This window comes from Primulina eburnea, chromosome 16 (genome assembly GCF_022965805.1).
Source record: "Primulina eburnea isolate SZY01 chromosome 16, ASM2296580v1, whole genome shotgun sequence".
In the NCBI taxonomy this organism is placed as follows: domain Eukaryota; kingdom Viridiplantae; phylum Streptophyta; class Magnoliopsida; order Lamiales; family Gesneriaceae; genus Primulina; species Primulina eburnea.
This window is the reverse complement of record NC_133116.1, coordinates 4,502,639-4,517,121: the sequence shown is the minus strand read 5'-3', so window position 1 is coordinate 4,517,121 and position 14,483 is coordinate 4,502,639. Positions and strand designations below refer to the sequence as shown.

General features: G+C 37.1%; 3 protein-coding genes across 3 annotated transcripts; 1 reads left to right on the top strand and 2 right to left on the bottom strand.

The window, feature by feature from the left end:
• Nucleotides 1-79: 79 nt before the first annotated feature.
• On the top strand, nucleotides 80-2,688 carry LOC140815953 (adenine nucleotide transporter BT1, chloroplastic/mitochondrial-like). Its single transcript, XM_073175003.1, has 3 exons — nucleotides 80-948; nucleotides 1,619-1,780; nucleotides 1,856-2,688. The coding sequence occupies exons 1-3, from the start codon at nucleotides 424-426 to the stop codon at nucleotides 2,327-2,329; spliced, it is 1,161 nt and encodes a 386-aa protein (XP_073031104.1). The 5' UTR covers nucleotides 80-423; the 3' UTR covers nucleotides 2,330-2,688.
• Nucleotides 2,689-3,056: 368 nt separating this feature from the next.
• On the bottom strand, nucleotides 3,057-9,305 carry LOC140816228 (cellulose synthase A catalytic subunit 1 [UDP-forming]-like). The gene is made up of 14 exons (XM_073175339.1): nucleotides 9,080-9,305; nucleotides 8,394-8,589; nucleotides 8,126-8,310; nucleotides 7,902-8,019; nucleotides 7,626-7,812; nucleotides 7,136-7,402; nucleotides 6,688-7,033; nucleotides 6,031-6,168; nucleotides 5,818-5,943; nucleotides 5,333-5,545; nucleotides 4,973-5,237; nucleotides 4,420-4,616; nucleotides 3,925-4,275; nucleotides 3,057-3,856 (listed from the first exon to the last, which is right to left on the bottom strand). The coding sequence occupies exons 1-14, from the start codon at nucleotides 9,158-9,160 to the stop codon at nucleotides 3,269-3,271; spliced, it is 3,258 nt and encodes a 1,085-aa protein (XP_073031440.1). The 5' UTR covers nucleotides 9,161-9,305; the 3' UTR covers nucleotides 3,057-3,268.
• A 2,736-nt stretch (nucleotides 9,306-12,041) lies between these two features.
• On the bottom strand, nucleotides 12,042-14,147 carry LOC140816229 (uncharacterized). Its single transcript, XM_073175340.1, has 3 exons — nucleotides 13,958-14,147; nucleotides 13,102-13,333; nucleotides 12,042-12,659 (listed from the first exon to the last, which is right to left on the bottom strand). Exons 1-3 carry the CDS (start codon nucleotides 14,071-14,073, stop codon nucleotides 12,363-12,365), a joined length of 645 nt encoding a protein of 214 aa, XP_073031441.1. The 5' UTR covers nucleotides 14,074-14,147; the 3' UTR covers nucleotides 12,042-12,362.
• Between the last annotated feature and the right edge of the window lie 336 nt (nucleotides 14,148-14,483).

Sequence of the window (14,483 nt, the reverse complement as noted above, 5' to 3'; positions counted from 1 at the left end):
CTTGTATTTTTTGGCATCAGCTCGATGCTCTGTTTTGCTTTGCTTTGTTTGTTTGTTTTTTTTTTTAAATTTTATTTCGATTCCATTCTGGGGTCGGAAAAGGGTAAGTTGCTCCCCCTTCTCCTCCCCCATTGATTTCGCCGCTTCCAAAATCTCAGTCTTCTCTTTTGACAGATAAATCTTACATGACTTGATTTGGGGAAATATATTTCTTAGTTCTTATAGCGTAATTTATTCCGAGAAAGTTGGTTTTATCCAATATCAAATCTTTAGTTGATTTAGCTTCCTGGAGACTTGAAATCTTTTAAACTCGAGGAGTTTGATTCGAAACGGAAATTTTCCCTTGAAGGGGAAAAAATATAAAAATAAGGCGCCCACAAACTGTTGCAGAAGGCTGTGGGGGCATTCTTTTGGAGGTGTTGGATGATGGCTAGGATAGAAAAAATGCAAGCTTTGGAGGTAAGAAACAATGGGTCTCTATTTAATTCTCATTTGGGTCTCCGATGGAATCTCCAAGATTGCAACTTTTACCCTGGCGGCGGCCTCTTTGCTTCTGTTGGGCAAATGGGAAACAACGAAAACGGGGGTTTCAAATTACCTTATGCCGATTTATTTGTGAAGTATGTTTCGTTGCCTGAGGGGTTTAAGATATTAGGTGTTCAGGAGGAGGAAAATGGGGCGACGAAGAAGAAGAAAAAGAGAGTTGGGCTCAAAGTTAAAATTAGGAATCCCTCGTTGAGAAGGTTATTGAGCGGTGGAATAGCTGGAGCGATCTCAAGGACTGCTGTGGCTCCACTCGAGACGATTAGGACTCACTTGATGGTGGGCAGTAGTGGGCATTCAACTTCTGAGGTGTTTCACAATATTATGCAAGCAGATGGATGGACTGGATTGTTTAAGGGCAATTTCATTAATGTGATTCGAGTTGCACCTAGCAAGGCCATTGAGGTATAAGTGTGATTTGTTTCTGTTCTCATCTTTCTTTTCTCTTACTAATTTTGTTTGCCCATTTGATATTCTGTGCTAGTTTTATGTTTTCTTCTTTATTCTGTTCTGGCTTGTTTACTTGTTTCTTTTAGGTTCAATCTATTTGTAGTTAGTTGGATACTTTCCATTCTATTGCCCTGAACATTTTGTCTATTTTGTGGAGTAAATAAATGGGTTTGGCTTCAATATTTGCTCTCCCACTGTTTGCGGCATGAATTTTGATGAGATATAACTCATTGCTATCTTTTGTTTGCTGATTACTGCTTTGTTTGTGTTCATGTATATCTCTTTTTGATGAGATATATCAAAATGTAATTTGCATAAAGTTTTATGTTTAAAGCTCATTTCCACATCCTTTTCCTCATCCCTTCTTTCCTGGTGTGATTTGCATAAAGCTTTATGTTTAAAGCTGTAATTCATTCATATGTTCCCTTCGTTATTTTATGCAGTCTTATGTAAGAAGCTATAACTAAAATTCCCATTTCCTGCTAAACATTGCTTATTTGACTAGTATATCAGACACCACTCATGAAGCAGAGAATATCAAATGTTTATACATATGGAAAAATACTTGTATTTACGCTTCTATTGCGCTTTTACCCATTTCTTATACCTGCTAATTTTACTACAGTTACTTGTTTACGACACTGTCAACAAGAATTTGTCTTCAAGACCTGGAGAACAATTCAAATTGCCAGTTCCCCCTTCATTGGTGGCAGGAGCTTGTGCTGGAGTTAGCTCAACTCTTGTAACCTATCCCCTTGAGTTAGTCAAGACGCGATTGACCATTCAGGTAGAAAGAACCAAAATTTTCCTGTTTATTTTAATTTCTTTATCGAACCCTTGATAGCCTGTTTCCATACTGCAGAGAGAAGTTTATAATGGTCTGCTTGACGCTTTTGTTAAAATATTGCAAGAGGGTGGGCCTGGCGAGCTCTATAGAGGTCTTGTACCCAGTGTCATCGGAGTGATTCCATATGCTGCTGCCAACTACTGTGCATATGACACGTTACGGAAGGTCTATAGAAAAATTTTCAAACAGGAGAAGATTGGAAATATTGAAACACTGTTGATTGGATCAGCATCTGGTGCTATATCAAGTAGTGCTACCTTCCCTCTTGAAGTGGCTCGTAAGCACATGCAGGTTGGTGCTGTCGGTGGGAGGCAAGTGTATAGGAACGTGCTTCACGCTCTTGCCAGCATACTTGAACAAGAGGGAATTCAAGGTTTGTACAAAGGGCTCGGCCCGAGCTGCTTGAAGTTGGTGCCTGCAGCTGGGATATCTTTCATGTGTTACGAAGCGTGCAAGAAAATTTTGGTAGATAAAGAAGAGGACGAGTAGAAGAGCTCTTTCATGAATAACCAAAGCTAAAAGCCGGATACATATTTTTTCGAATTGACTTGATGAATGTTGTGTCCTTTTCCTGATATCTAGAAGAACCAAAATTTTGAGACTGAGACCTGAACGTTATTTGGTCTTGACCTTTCCCTTTTTTTGGTCATACTTAACCCACCCTTGTTTTTTCCGCCTTTTGATTACTGCAACATCCTCTTGTTTTAATTATTTTAAGTATGATTATAGAAATATGATTGTTCCTGCATTTTAATTGTAATCTCAGATTTGGTGAAAGACTAAAGTTTACTCAAATTTGGTACACAATTCGGTTGCACCGGGAAATTTTATATTCTGGTTCTGTTTAATCTTTTCGCCTTTATTCCATTTTAAAGTCCTGATGTTAATGCCAAGAAAGGAATGCTGCTGCCTGGTCTCATTCCATTTTTATCTCAAATAGAGTTTAGTTTCGTTCACTGGCAAAAAGCCACTTCTGGAGTTGAATCGACACTCATTTTTGACTACTTGGCAAAAACGAGATATGGCAAGATGTGAGGCATTCTGTGGATACTGGTTCATTAACCATTAAGTTAAATCAATCGTTTATTTAAAAACATGCCAAAATCAAACATCTTTTGGGTTATTTACTCGAAAAAAATAACAAATAAACGAGTTTGTAAAAACCTCTGTACTGGGACAAGGGCTGTAACGACACGAGTGCTCACTACACAGCGTATACAAGAAGTATGATGTATTCTAAATCACATGGGCTTCAGTGTTTGATGAATATCCATAACCTCATTCAGACACTACATAGAAATGGCAAGAGAAATTAAGGAGGTTCCCAAGATGACCCTTTTTTCCCTTGCTTTCGGACTATACACACGAAATACAGGTATCTGGTATCACATGGAGTTGATCTTACAAGATGGCATTCAAAAGAACTCTTTAACAGTTGATACCACACTGACCTTGTGCAGCTCTCTTTGTAGCCTCAGATGTGAAGGGGTCGATTCGCACCCAAAGCAGAGAGAAAATTGATGCAAGTAGAATAGACCAAACGATGACAATTGTAGGCGTACGGTTTTGCCGGCCTAACAAACCTTTCAGGAAAGGATACAAGTGGACAATAACCCAGATAGCAAAGAATAATTTCCCGAAAAGGGGACCCCATGACTGATATCCACTGTTGATAGCATATGAAACACCAGCCACAATTCCGACCAAATTTACGATAAGGACAGTGGTGGGAGGTATAATGAGGGATGTCCATTTGAACACATAGAGCTCGGAAAAATCTCCATCTTCATCAGATGCTTTTGAAGTGACAGTGAAATTGGTATCAATTCCTGCAAGGACTTTTAAGAGACCTTGGAAGACAGCAAAGAGATGGGCTGATGTTCCACCAATGACCCAAAATTGTTCGTTCCTCCACCAGTCCTCAACAGTAACGCCACCCCACCTCATTTCAAGTATGCCAGTAGCAAAAATGGAGACGAAGAGTAGAATGAACCACATGCTGGCAAAATTGCTTATCTGCACAAGAGTGGATTTAGAATCACATAACTCAGGAAGGAAATCACAAAAGTTGTATTGTGTATCACCTCTGGAATGATAAATTTGTTGGTGAGAAGACAGATAGCAGGAAGAATGCAATAGGCGATCAATGGAATAGAGGTGAGCGGATAAACAATGGTGTTAATATAAGCCAGTCTCTCCAATAGCTGCAGTTTCCCAGTGTAGCCATACCATATGGGACAATGCCTGCTTAGAAGAATTTCAATGGATCCGAGAGCCCACCTAAGGACCTGGTTCAAACGATCTGACAGATTGATGGGAGCAGACCCCTTGAATGCTGGACGAGGAGGCATACAATAAATTGAGATCCATCCTCGAGCATGCATTTTGAAACCAGTCAAAATATCTTCTGTGACAGAACCGTAAATCCACCCAATCTGATATGATAGAAACAAAATGAACTGAGTTTTTATAACAAAGACAAATAATATAGATAAAGTACAAATATTTCATTCTAGAGGATACAGAACTCAGATGGAGAATAACAGAATGAAAGTAAAACCATCATATATTCACATCACCTCTTTGCCCCATTCTGTTTTATCTTCATAACCACAGCTAATAACATGAATTGCTTCTTTTAAAAGAGTGGCAGGATTTGTTGACGGTGGAATGCCGCCCTGTTCCATAAAGGTTGCAGCAATGAAGACAGGAGATTGACCAAATCGTTTCTCCAAGCTCTTCTGAGACATAAGAAGCGACTTCTCATCATCGTATCCTGTACAAGACAAGGAATGGTTAGCCACCGCCTTTACAAGAATCACTGGTACAAATATAGCTTTAGGGGTGAACACATGAAAAACAAGACAGTTCTGTTGACTAAAGAGTTCAATGAAAGGTTTTTTTTTTTTTTTTTACTGTAACCGTTTTCCAGAATTGAACCAAATTGACTGTACTATCTACAGGGTAAATTCTGGTTTTTTTTTGGGGTTGGGTTGGTGGGGGGGGGGGGGGGGGGTGGTGGTGGTGGGGGTTGGGAAGGAAATAATCCAATTCTAAGATAACAGTACATCGATAACAATATTAAAATATGCATTATGGTAAATAAAACTATCAAACTATGTAAGCAAATACCTTCCACGCCATCTTCCATGTCTTCCACATTAAAGATAGGAATGGTGGATTCAGTTCTTTTTACAGCTCGGTTCTTATCAATGTACTTTTTATTGGCCCTCTTTCCCTTCTTCCTTGATCCACAACAGCTTCTAACAATAATGTTTGGTTGCAGGTCTTCTTCTGTTAGGACTGGATCGTATCCATACAGAGCTTGCCGATTAAAGCAACATCCAGTTCCCACATAAACAGGGCCTTGAAGGCCATCTAACCCTTTCAAGTTGATCTGCAAGTGGAAAACATATCAATGTTAAAATGCGGGGACAAGAGAGATATTAGGATCTCAAAATTTAAGTAGTAACAAAGCAAAGTGAGACCCACATCAAAAAACACAATATTGCGGTTAGCATATCTATCGTGCAAATCGATGCCATCAAAACGCTGAGGAAACTGCACATAGCAAGTCTTCTTTCCATAAGCAGGATCCATCATAAAACACATGGCTTCTTTAAGAGCTTTACTGTTATTGAAGTAGTGATCACAATCGACATTCAAAAGATATGCTCCATTTGTGAGGACAGCAGAGACACGGATCTGAAGCACACAATAAATATTATCATAAAGAAATTCAGTGACAACTTGAAATTACCAAAAACAAAAGAGAAAGAAGGTGATTAAAATACGGAATATTTAGCCTTTCATTCGTCACAAACCTCTTCATATAGGCTTAAATACACATCCTACACCACACACAGATAAATTCGAAACCTAATTATATGGAAACAAAAGAACGGGATCTAGCGGGATTATTGTGATTGAAGTCGGGCCCACCCACGACGTGCCCCCCAAGAAAATAAATCACCTACCAAAGCATTCATAGCTCCAGCTTTCTTGTGATGTTGAAATCCTGGACGCTTCTCACGAGAAACATAAACCAACCGAGGAAGCTCATTTCCATCCGTATCAAGGCCCCCGCTATGTCCCAGAAAGACCTGTTAATTAGAAAAGAGATGAGAACTTGAACACAGTTAATAGTAAAGGCATAACCTGAATGCAAAAAAACATCGAAATAAAAATACCTGGATCATTCCCGGATGATCCCGAGTGTTATTTCCGGGCCAAGAAGTTCCATCTTGCATTGTCCATCCTTCTTCAGGCATTTTTTGAGCCTTGGCAACAAGAGCATTGATGCGTACCTTGAATTCTTCGTATTCCCTCTGCAGAAAAATGCCGTGAATACAGTGGTGCTACATTTTTCTTTTGTTTCCTGCCTCGTCACATAAGATCACAAGAGGAACCTTTGGTACCATAATGACAGTTATACTTGTACGTCTGATTGTAGAATCTTTTTTTTTGATGATAGTTATGCATATGCATTTTGATTGCAAAATATTTTGTCAAATTCACTCCACACGTTTACCGCTAAAATTTGTCCGGTTTCAGAACATTTGTTGCCAGTGCATGTAAATGGAATTAATACTTCTGACACTTCAACAATAAGTTCAACTCATTTCTTCCTTGGTAAAAGTATAACGCGAGTAGCTTGTATTGAATCATATAACTTTATTATTTTAAATTAATTTAAAGCAAACTTTTAGACATATCTTGCTAATTCTCAAAATGCATGATGGAAATTAAGACGGTCAAAATAAGATAAAGCAGAAGCCATGCACAAAGTTTAAAGAGGTAAAGTAAATAACTAAAAAATATGATTATTGACCATATTTAAGACTCACCTTCATTGATCTGCGCTCTTTCACAAAAGAAGGCTGGATCTTGTCCTTAAGGTAATCAATCTTCTGAGCAAAATAAAATTCAGGGGCCCTGGGTTCAATGTTGTGCTTCTTGCAGAAAGGTACCCATTTCCTGGCAAATTCCGCAGTTTCAGAGAGCGCTTCAAAGGTCAGCATAGATGCACCATCATCAGAAACATAACAAGATACTTTGTCGACAGGGTAATCCACACAAAGGATGGACAGCACAGTGTTGGCAGTAATAAGAGGAGGCTCCTTCATGGGATCCACTGTACTCACAAATATATCAATAGGTGCTAACTGGGAGGGCTCACCCTCTCTATCATATCTGCACATATAAGATATATTAAGGGGAAAATTTAAACCCAATGAATCATTTCAACTCAGAAATGACGGGCTAAACTGTGAGAATTACAGAAAATTCACCAACCTTACTGCAAGTCTTTCAAGATAAGTCTCACGGTTAATGGGGTACCATTTTGGAAACTGATCGAGAAGCCACGAAAACGCAAACCATACCTCACAGATGACTGATGTCAACCACAAAGGATAAGCATCCTTCACTGGATGAGTACAACGGTATTGCAAGAAAAAGCCCAAGATGATTAATCGAAGTATGATTATGACTCGATAAGGAGTGAGATGAGAAGAAGAAATGGGAACGATACGGCTCATAGGTTGGCGAGCATCATCAGCCCTGTCATCAACACAAACTATCAGCGGTCTCTATGAAAAGGTAAAGAGAGCTCTAACATAAACAAGTTTCATGAAAGAAACATGATCTAAATTATACAGAGCTGCAATTTAGTTGTGGTTTATGATACTAATAATTATGATTTCTAAATATTAACGAGTCAGCTATCAGTCAATGATATTTATTGTCAAAGTACGATAAAAAAATCAAAAGTAAAGATGCTCACATTTGTAGTTCTTCTCCATTTGACCCAGTGCCTTCAGTATCTCCTTTTCCTTCACTGTATCGGTTGGCCATTTGCCCCATATTTTTGTCCTGCTTTAGTTTCCAACCTTCCACTCTCTCCTTCCAGTCAACGTTCCCAAGTCCATAAGAATTCAAGTCTTTTGAAGGGTCAACAATCCTTACAGGAACTACATAAATTGATGACATCGTCAGTGCTACGAGAAAACTTGACTTGTGAAGGAACGATAAATTAAAATATATCTTGATTGGTACTTACCTGGTTGCTGGGGGTCAACATATGGAAGGGAGTGAACACGGTCTCCAGGGCCCAAAGGTCCAGATGTACTTCTTACAGATTGAGTGTCAAGCATAGACGGGGGAATCTCACCAGAGACCTGTCAAGCATGTTAAAAAATTGATAAACACGAACTGTATTGCTTTACATATGGTAGGCAAATAATCGAGAAATCAAGCAAACAAAATACTTTCTAGTTAACTTACTGGTTGTCCATTGGTAAGAAGACGAATTGGTTGATGAGCCTCACGTCTGGAAGATGCAGATAAATCGGCATCATCTACCTGCCACTGAGATCTAGCCTTGTTCTTTCCTTGAGAGTAAAGAAATTCGTTTTCCAAATCATCCTCATCCTCGTCCTCATCATCATCACCGTCAACTCGTGGACTCCCTGAAAGATGCAAAACTACTATATTAACTAAGGTTCAAAATATAAGTAGTTCACACGCAAAGTAATCTATGAAGCACACTAACCTTTAAGTCTCTTGTACCTAGTCTTGCACTGGGGGCATGACTGGTTTCCATCTTTTCGTTCATATTCATAACAAGCTCTGCAGACTGGAAATCCACATTCATTGCAAGCAACAAAAACATCTCCATTGGCAGTCAGACCAACAGTATCTCCACAAATCTGGCATATCTGGCCATTCAAATTCTTCAGGGGCTTTGCCTGCATATTGCATGATTACTAAAGTGATTAATAACAGAATTTTACAGACCCAAGCAAAGGACAACCAGATCAAATGCAGAGCTAGCAAATTCATTTGAGCCCTTCATTCAAATAAATTAAGACCTCCAATTTTAGCATATTTAGTCAAAGGGCACAATAAACTGAAATGAGTCAATGGATCTTCCAAATCAGCAAGAAGAATTTCACAGCGAACTTATCAATACGTATTCAACACATTCAGCCGATCCCCAGCAATCTCAAAGAAAATTACAACTAAAACCACAAAATCAATCATCAAAGAACTAAAGCGCGGCGAATTCCTACAAGACCCAGAAACCAACCACTAGTCCATTATCAATTAACCTCAAGCCAAGATCCAAGTCCCAGTCCAACATTTCCCACCTCAGATCCAACACCAAGAACACTAATCAAGAACCGAAAAGGTCGAAAGAGAAGAAAAAATCCAAATGCATGTTAAAACAGATCATACCCCACTGTCAGAATCATGGCGAATTCTAACAAGCTCGTTCCTTTTGTGAGATCCAGCCACCATTCCAGCACTTGCCTCCATTATTTCTTCAGTATAATCACAAATTAGTTAGGAAAAACACGAATTTTGTAATCAGAGTTGAACAAAACGGTAGTGAGAGGAAGATTCTCAGGCTGAATCAATCGGCCATCTCTCACTCTGTGTCTCTAGTTTCTTTTCTAATATATCAACGTAAGGATTTTTTACCAGCTGAACCGGTAGACGGTGTTCGTTTGTCGGCTACACAACAGCTATAGCTATATATATATATATATATATATATATATATATATATATATATATATATATCTCAATTGAAAAAAAAATATTGTTTTAAATTTTTTAGGTCCAATATTTAGATTTGTCATTATGTTATCCGTCATAAGGTGTGGTTAAGACAGTTCTTTCAAAATATAATAAGAAAATTTATACTTTATTTATGAATATTTCAATTCACTGATTTGTTATTAATGTGTAGGACTTGTACAATTTTTATCACCCATTTTAATACAGAGAAGTTAAATTACTTTAACTTATATCTAGATCCAATTAAAATAAACATCGGTCATCTATTAGTCCAACTCCATATCTCTAAATAAGTGAATTAGATTGTCAATTTCTCTATCAATATAACTAAAAACTTGTTAGATCTGTCGTACTATGTAAAATAGACGAGTTATGTTGACAATTTCTCACTTATCATCTCTAAACTATAGATTATATTGTATGCTAAACTGTTTTGGAGATTCTAATCTTTTCATAACTAATCATTTATCTTTTTTCCACCTAGAGTAATTGTTACATTAAGAGTTTATATGAGTAAAATCATATTAAATCTTTTTTTAAAAAATAAAATAAATTAAAGGGGAGTTTTGACAATTTTATTTTTTGTTCCGGTAGGAGAAGGTTGATGGCATTTGAAAGTTGTACTTTATATATTCCAACCCAGAAGTGGCTGTGGACAGACTGTACTTTGGTTGCAACCGTCTGTTGCCGGTCACCCTCCCTCCACAAAGCACCAACTGGAGCTGTCGGCGGACTCCATGGTTCTATTTCTTTTTTATATCACTAAAATGCCCCTGCTTTTCACATTAATTCACCTACTCAGAAATTATATATTAAATATTTTCAAAATTTAAAATTAAAAAATTAAAAATTATACATCCAAAAAAAGAAAGAAAAGAAAAGAATTTGGGCATAAATATTTTATAATATATTAAATTTCCTATTGAAAAAAATAATCTTTATATTATTTAAAAAATTTCAAAATAAAAATATTTTTCAATGAAACATTCTAAAAAAAAAAGTCAATCTCCTCCTTTTTTTTAGTTAGGAAGTCACACTCAATGTAGAACCATTTTTAATACTAACAATAATTGTCATTCTGTATTATTTAGGCTTAATTGTATGATAATGAGAGCTGTCGGTGTTTGGTTTTTCAAAATTTTATTTCAGCTTCTGAATTTCACCAATCATATGGTAAAATAAACCACTGATAAAATATTTCAGATATCACTCAATTTTCCGACAATGTTTTAGGATTATTTTTCATTATTTAATATTTATTTCCTGGTTTCATTTTAATACCACGATTAAAAATCAATGTATTCCATTGTATGAACGATCTATCTATCATTACAAAACAATCAAATCATCATGATTAATCTGTCCTCCACCTCGTCACTACATTAAGATCATCGACAAGTGAGAAAAAAATCAATGGCACACAGTATCTTTTCTTGAAGCTCTGAAGAACAATCTATTTTCTCCCATCCTGCGAACATGTTGCGATTGTATTCTTAAATATCTGTAGCAAAAACATTTACATGTTTCTCATAAAAATTAAGATCGAAAGTTTACGTGTACATGCATATTTGTCAACATGTCGTTACATATAGATATCAATCCAACATATGATGCCTCCAAAGCTTAACCCTTCCCGAGCCCTAACCCTTTCTCAAGACCCTGAGCCATGTTGCTCGGTCAAGGCCCTGAGCTATGTTAGTTTTTAAACCTAAAGGATTAAAATGCAAAAGTAATCTAATACCTTTGAACACATTTGCGATGATACCAAAAGAAATTTAAAAAGGGGAAATTTGTACCAACATAGAATTCTTATATTCCCATCAATTATATTTCGAGTTTTTTTAAAGCTGATAAGAAATTTCACTTGGCATGTTCTCCAGACTTGGGAGGTTTTCCAAAGATCCCTGCAAATATTTGTTTTCTAACAAATTTAGGCAATCTTGGATTTATGATTGGAGCGGATACACTGCGGTTGTAAACGTGCGGTGCAGCCTTTACACCGCTTTGATCCATCAGCGCCACACCGCCGCTGTCACCACCGAGACTATGACAGTGCCTTAGTTCACCCAACTTCCCTTCTGTCTGCACAAATTGATAAAATCCACCAGCTAGTTCATCATCATTCCACACCAATCCTGACGAACCTCGCCTTCTAAAAGATCTCTCGGACCTATTCAAACTGGCCATCTTGTCTGAAGTATAATATGTTGAATTGTTGTTGGTTTCAATTTGCAATATATATTACTGGCAGGGACCAAAGTACAGAGGTTTACAAGGTAAAGAACAAAAAAAAAGGCCAAAAGATGGCATCAAAGCTTTTGACCTGCTTCAGAGTAGTAGGTGGAATTTAGGAATATTGTTTTGCATTATAATCAACGGGGTCAAAATGGTAGAATGGTCTATATGTGATGCCATGATCGCATAACTATAAGCCATAACATTTAAATACCTCTCAGTCATAAACTTGTATAAAAGCTATAGGACATCTAATAATATTCTTTAGATCTTGAGTGAACTTCTCCGATCATGGTCAGATCAAATCTCTGAAAATTCAAATAAAGGGAAGGAAAAACGGATTGTGTATAATTTCCAATGTCAATACCAAAGCAGAAGGCCATATAAAATCTTTCCCCAGTATCATCACATAAATTTGTTTCTGGTGTGACAGACTTACTTCCTAAATTGGCATAAAAACAATCAAGTTACAAATTCTCAAACTCAGAGAGTAAAATATTATCAGCAACTGATACATGGCTAGTGATAGATAAACTAGAAAAGGAAGAAAATAAAGATTATAAAATGTCACAAGACAGGATATCAAGCACCTGGCAAACATGGACTTGATGGGTTCGAGGCATCTTGAGGGTATTTGGGTAGCCAGATTTGGCCCTTCTTTAACAGAGAGAGTACCTACTGTTGCCTACATTGCATCTGGAGGTCATTTCAATTTGGATTTTGAAGAGCTCTTCAGAGGCTTAACAACAGGTCGAGTTGGGGCACTTCTCACTGCCTTCTTCAAATCATATTTGACAGACAAGAAAGCACAAACCAAAGCTATTAACATTGTTGGGTACACAAATACAGCCTTTGTTGGATCCGTGCTTGCTTGCTTTCCAAGAATCCCTTCCTTAACAAGACCCCACACAACAAGAAGTGTTCCAAACATGCTCATCCTTCCTGGTTTTATAACACCAATCAGCGAACCAGCCACACTGAAGTAACTTCCCGCAAGAACCTGTCAAGCGATTATAACAATCTTTCAAGAAAAGCGAATTGTAATGGGGAAAAGGAGAAGTAGAATTTTCATTCACTGAAATGGTTGCTTTTTAGTAATCAATTTACTAGCAAAACAAGAAACAATTTCGATTTCACAGAACACAAATTGAATATTTCAAATCCCAAAACCCTAAAGGAAGAATCATTTAGAGACCATGTGGTGAGGGCTCCTTTGACAAATTTACGACAGTAACAACATTGGTAAATTGTGAAGAATAATATCTATGCATCTTATCTACTATATATAATATCCAAAGTGCAGTACAGATTGCGAAAAAGTCATTTTTGTTCCCATGGAAGCATGTTCGATTTGATATCTAATAGATAAAGAACTTCAAGTCACATAAAGCTATGATAGAAGAAATGATAGAGATGTGGGAAAAGTGAAGCCAAAGCCAAACCTCCAATCGCTGTAGATCAGTTGCTGCAGAGGCCTCCTTTATGTCAGTCAAGTTATAGAAGTTTAGCAGATTATTCCAGCTTGGCACAGTCATGTTACTGATGAGACCATGTACAATGGCTCCCGGATAAAGAAGGCCCTTTATCACTGGAAGTGGAAAGACTTCGCTGGCCACCAACTGTGAAGATGTGACATGAAGAGGCGTTGTACACATGCCAGATCTACATTGAACCCTGAGAGTGTGCGGGAGATGGGAAGAAGAAACCAGTTACATAAAGGGGAGGAAAAAAGATAGTCGCTGGTGATTAAATTACACAAAACAATGTTTCCAACTGCATATTCACAGAGATCAAGTCATGGCAACGAATTTCAACACTTTATTTATCAAGAAATTCAAATGAAATAGCTATATGCTGCAGTAACACATGGAATAATTACAGCTGCACAAAAAACAAACAAACTTTCTACCTGTCTAGACAATTTGCAATTAGGGGAAAAAAAACAGAACCAAAGCATATAATTCTTAGCACAAGCAACTCACTTGAATTCGATCACATGCCTAGTATTTGTTATATTTAACCAAAACCATCATGCACCATCCTAGCATACTGAATTAGAAAAGGAACCTTGGAGTCCGATTTTAAAAAAAAAAAGAAAAAAAGATCCACATATCAATTAACGAGATATCTTCTTCCACCCACAAAAGCAGCACCAATCAAACTAAAAACTCCGAACAATTAGAAACTTCAGCCAAAAAAGGACGAACCTTTAGAATAAATTGGAACAAAAAATTCATTATTCCCAAGGACAACTAGGAATTTGGATGAATATGAAATGGAGAAGAACGTAGTTCTGACCTGAAAAGCGGAACCTGAAGAATGATGAGGAAGAGAAATATGCGCGACGCGTATGTAGATAGGTGATCCCACCTTCCTTTGGTCGATGGTGGAATTGAAGTTGATGCATTCGCCATTGCGGAATCGTGAAAGCTCCACGGAAAATCGAAGGAGATCGTGAGCTTTTACTCATTAAAGGCCGCGTCACTGTGTTTTATTAATATAAAATTTCGAATTTTAATGTCCAGCGATAATTCGAATAGTTTTGTCGATAAATTCATATTTTTAATAAAAACAGCTAAACAAGTATAATTTTTTTATATACGAATCGAGCTCGAACTTGAATATTTTTAATTCAATAAACATTTATTTTGTTAGTTGCTATTCCTAAGAAAAGGCAATATTATAATATTATTGGTACAATAAAATTAGAGGCTTTTCTTTCACTTGCATTCACGATGACATATTCAAAAAACATTATAAATATGCTAAAGACCAAAAGCACATTTTATTCGATCCTTTAGTTCATTCGATCCAATTTGCATGA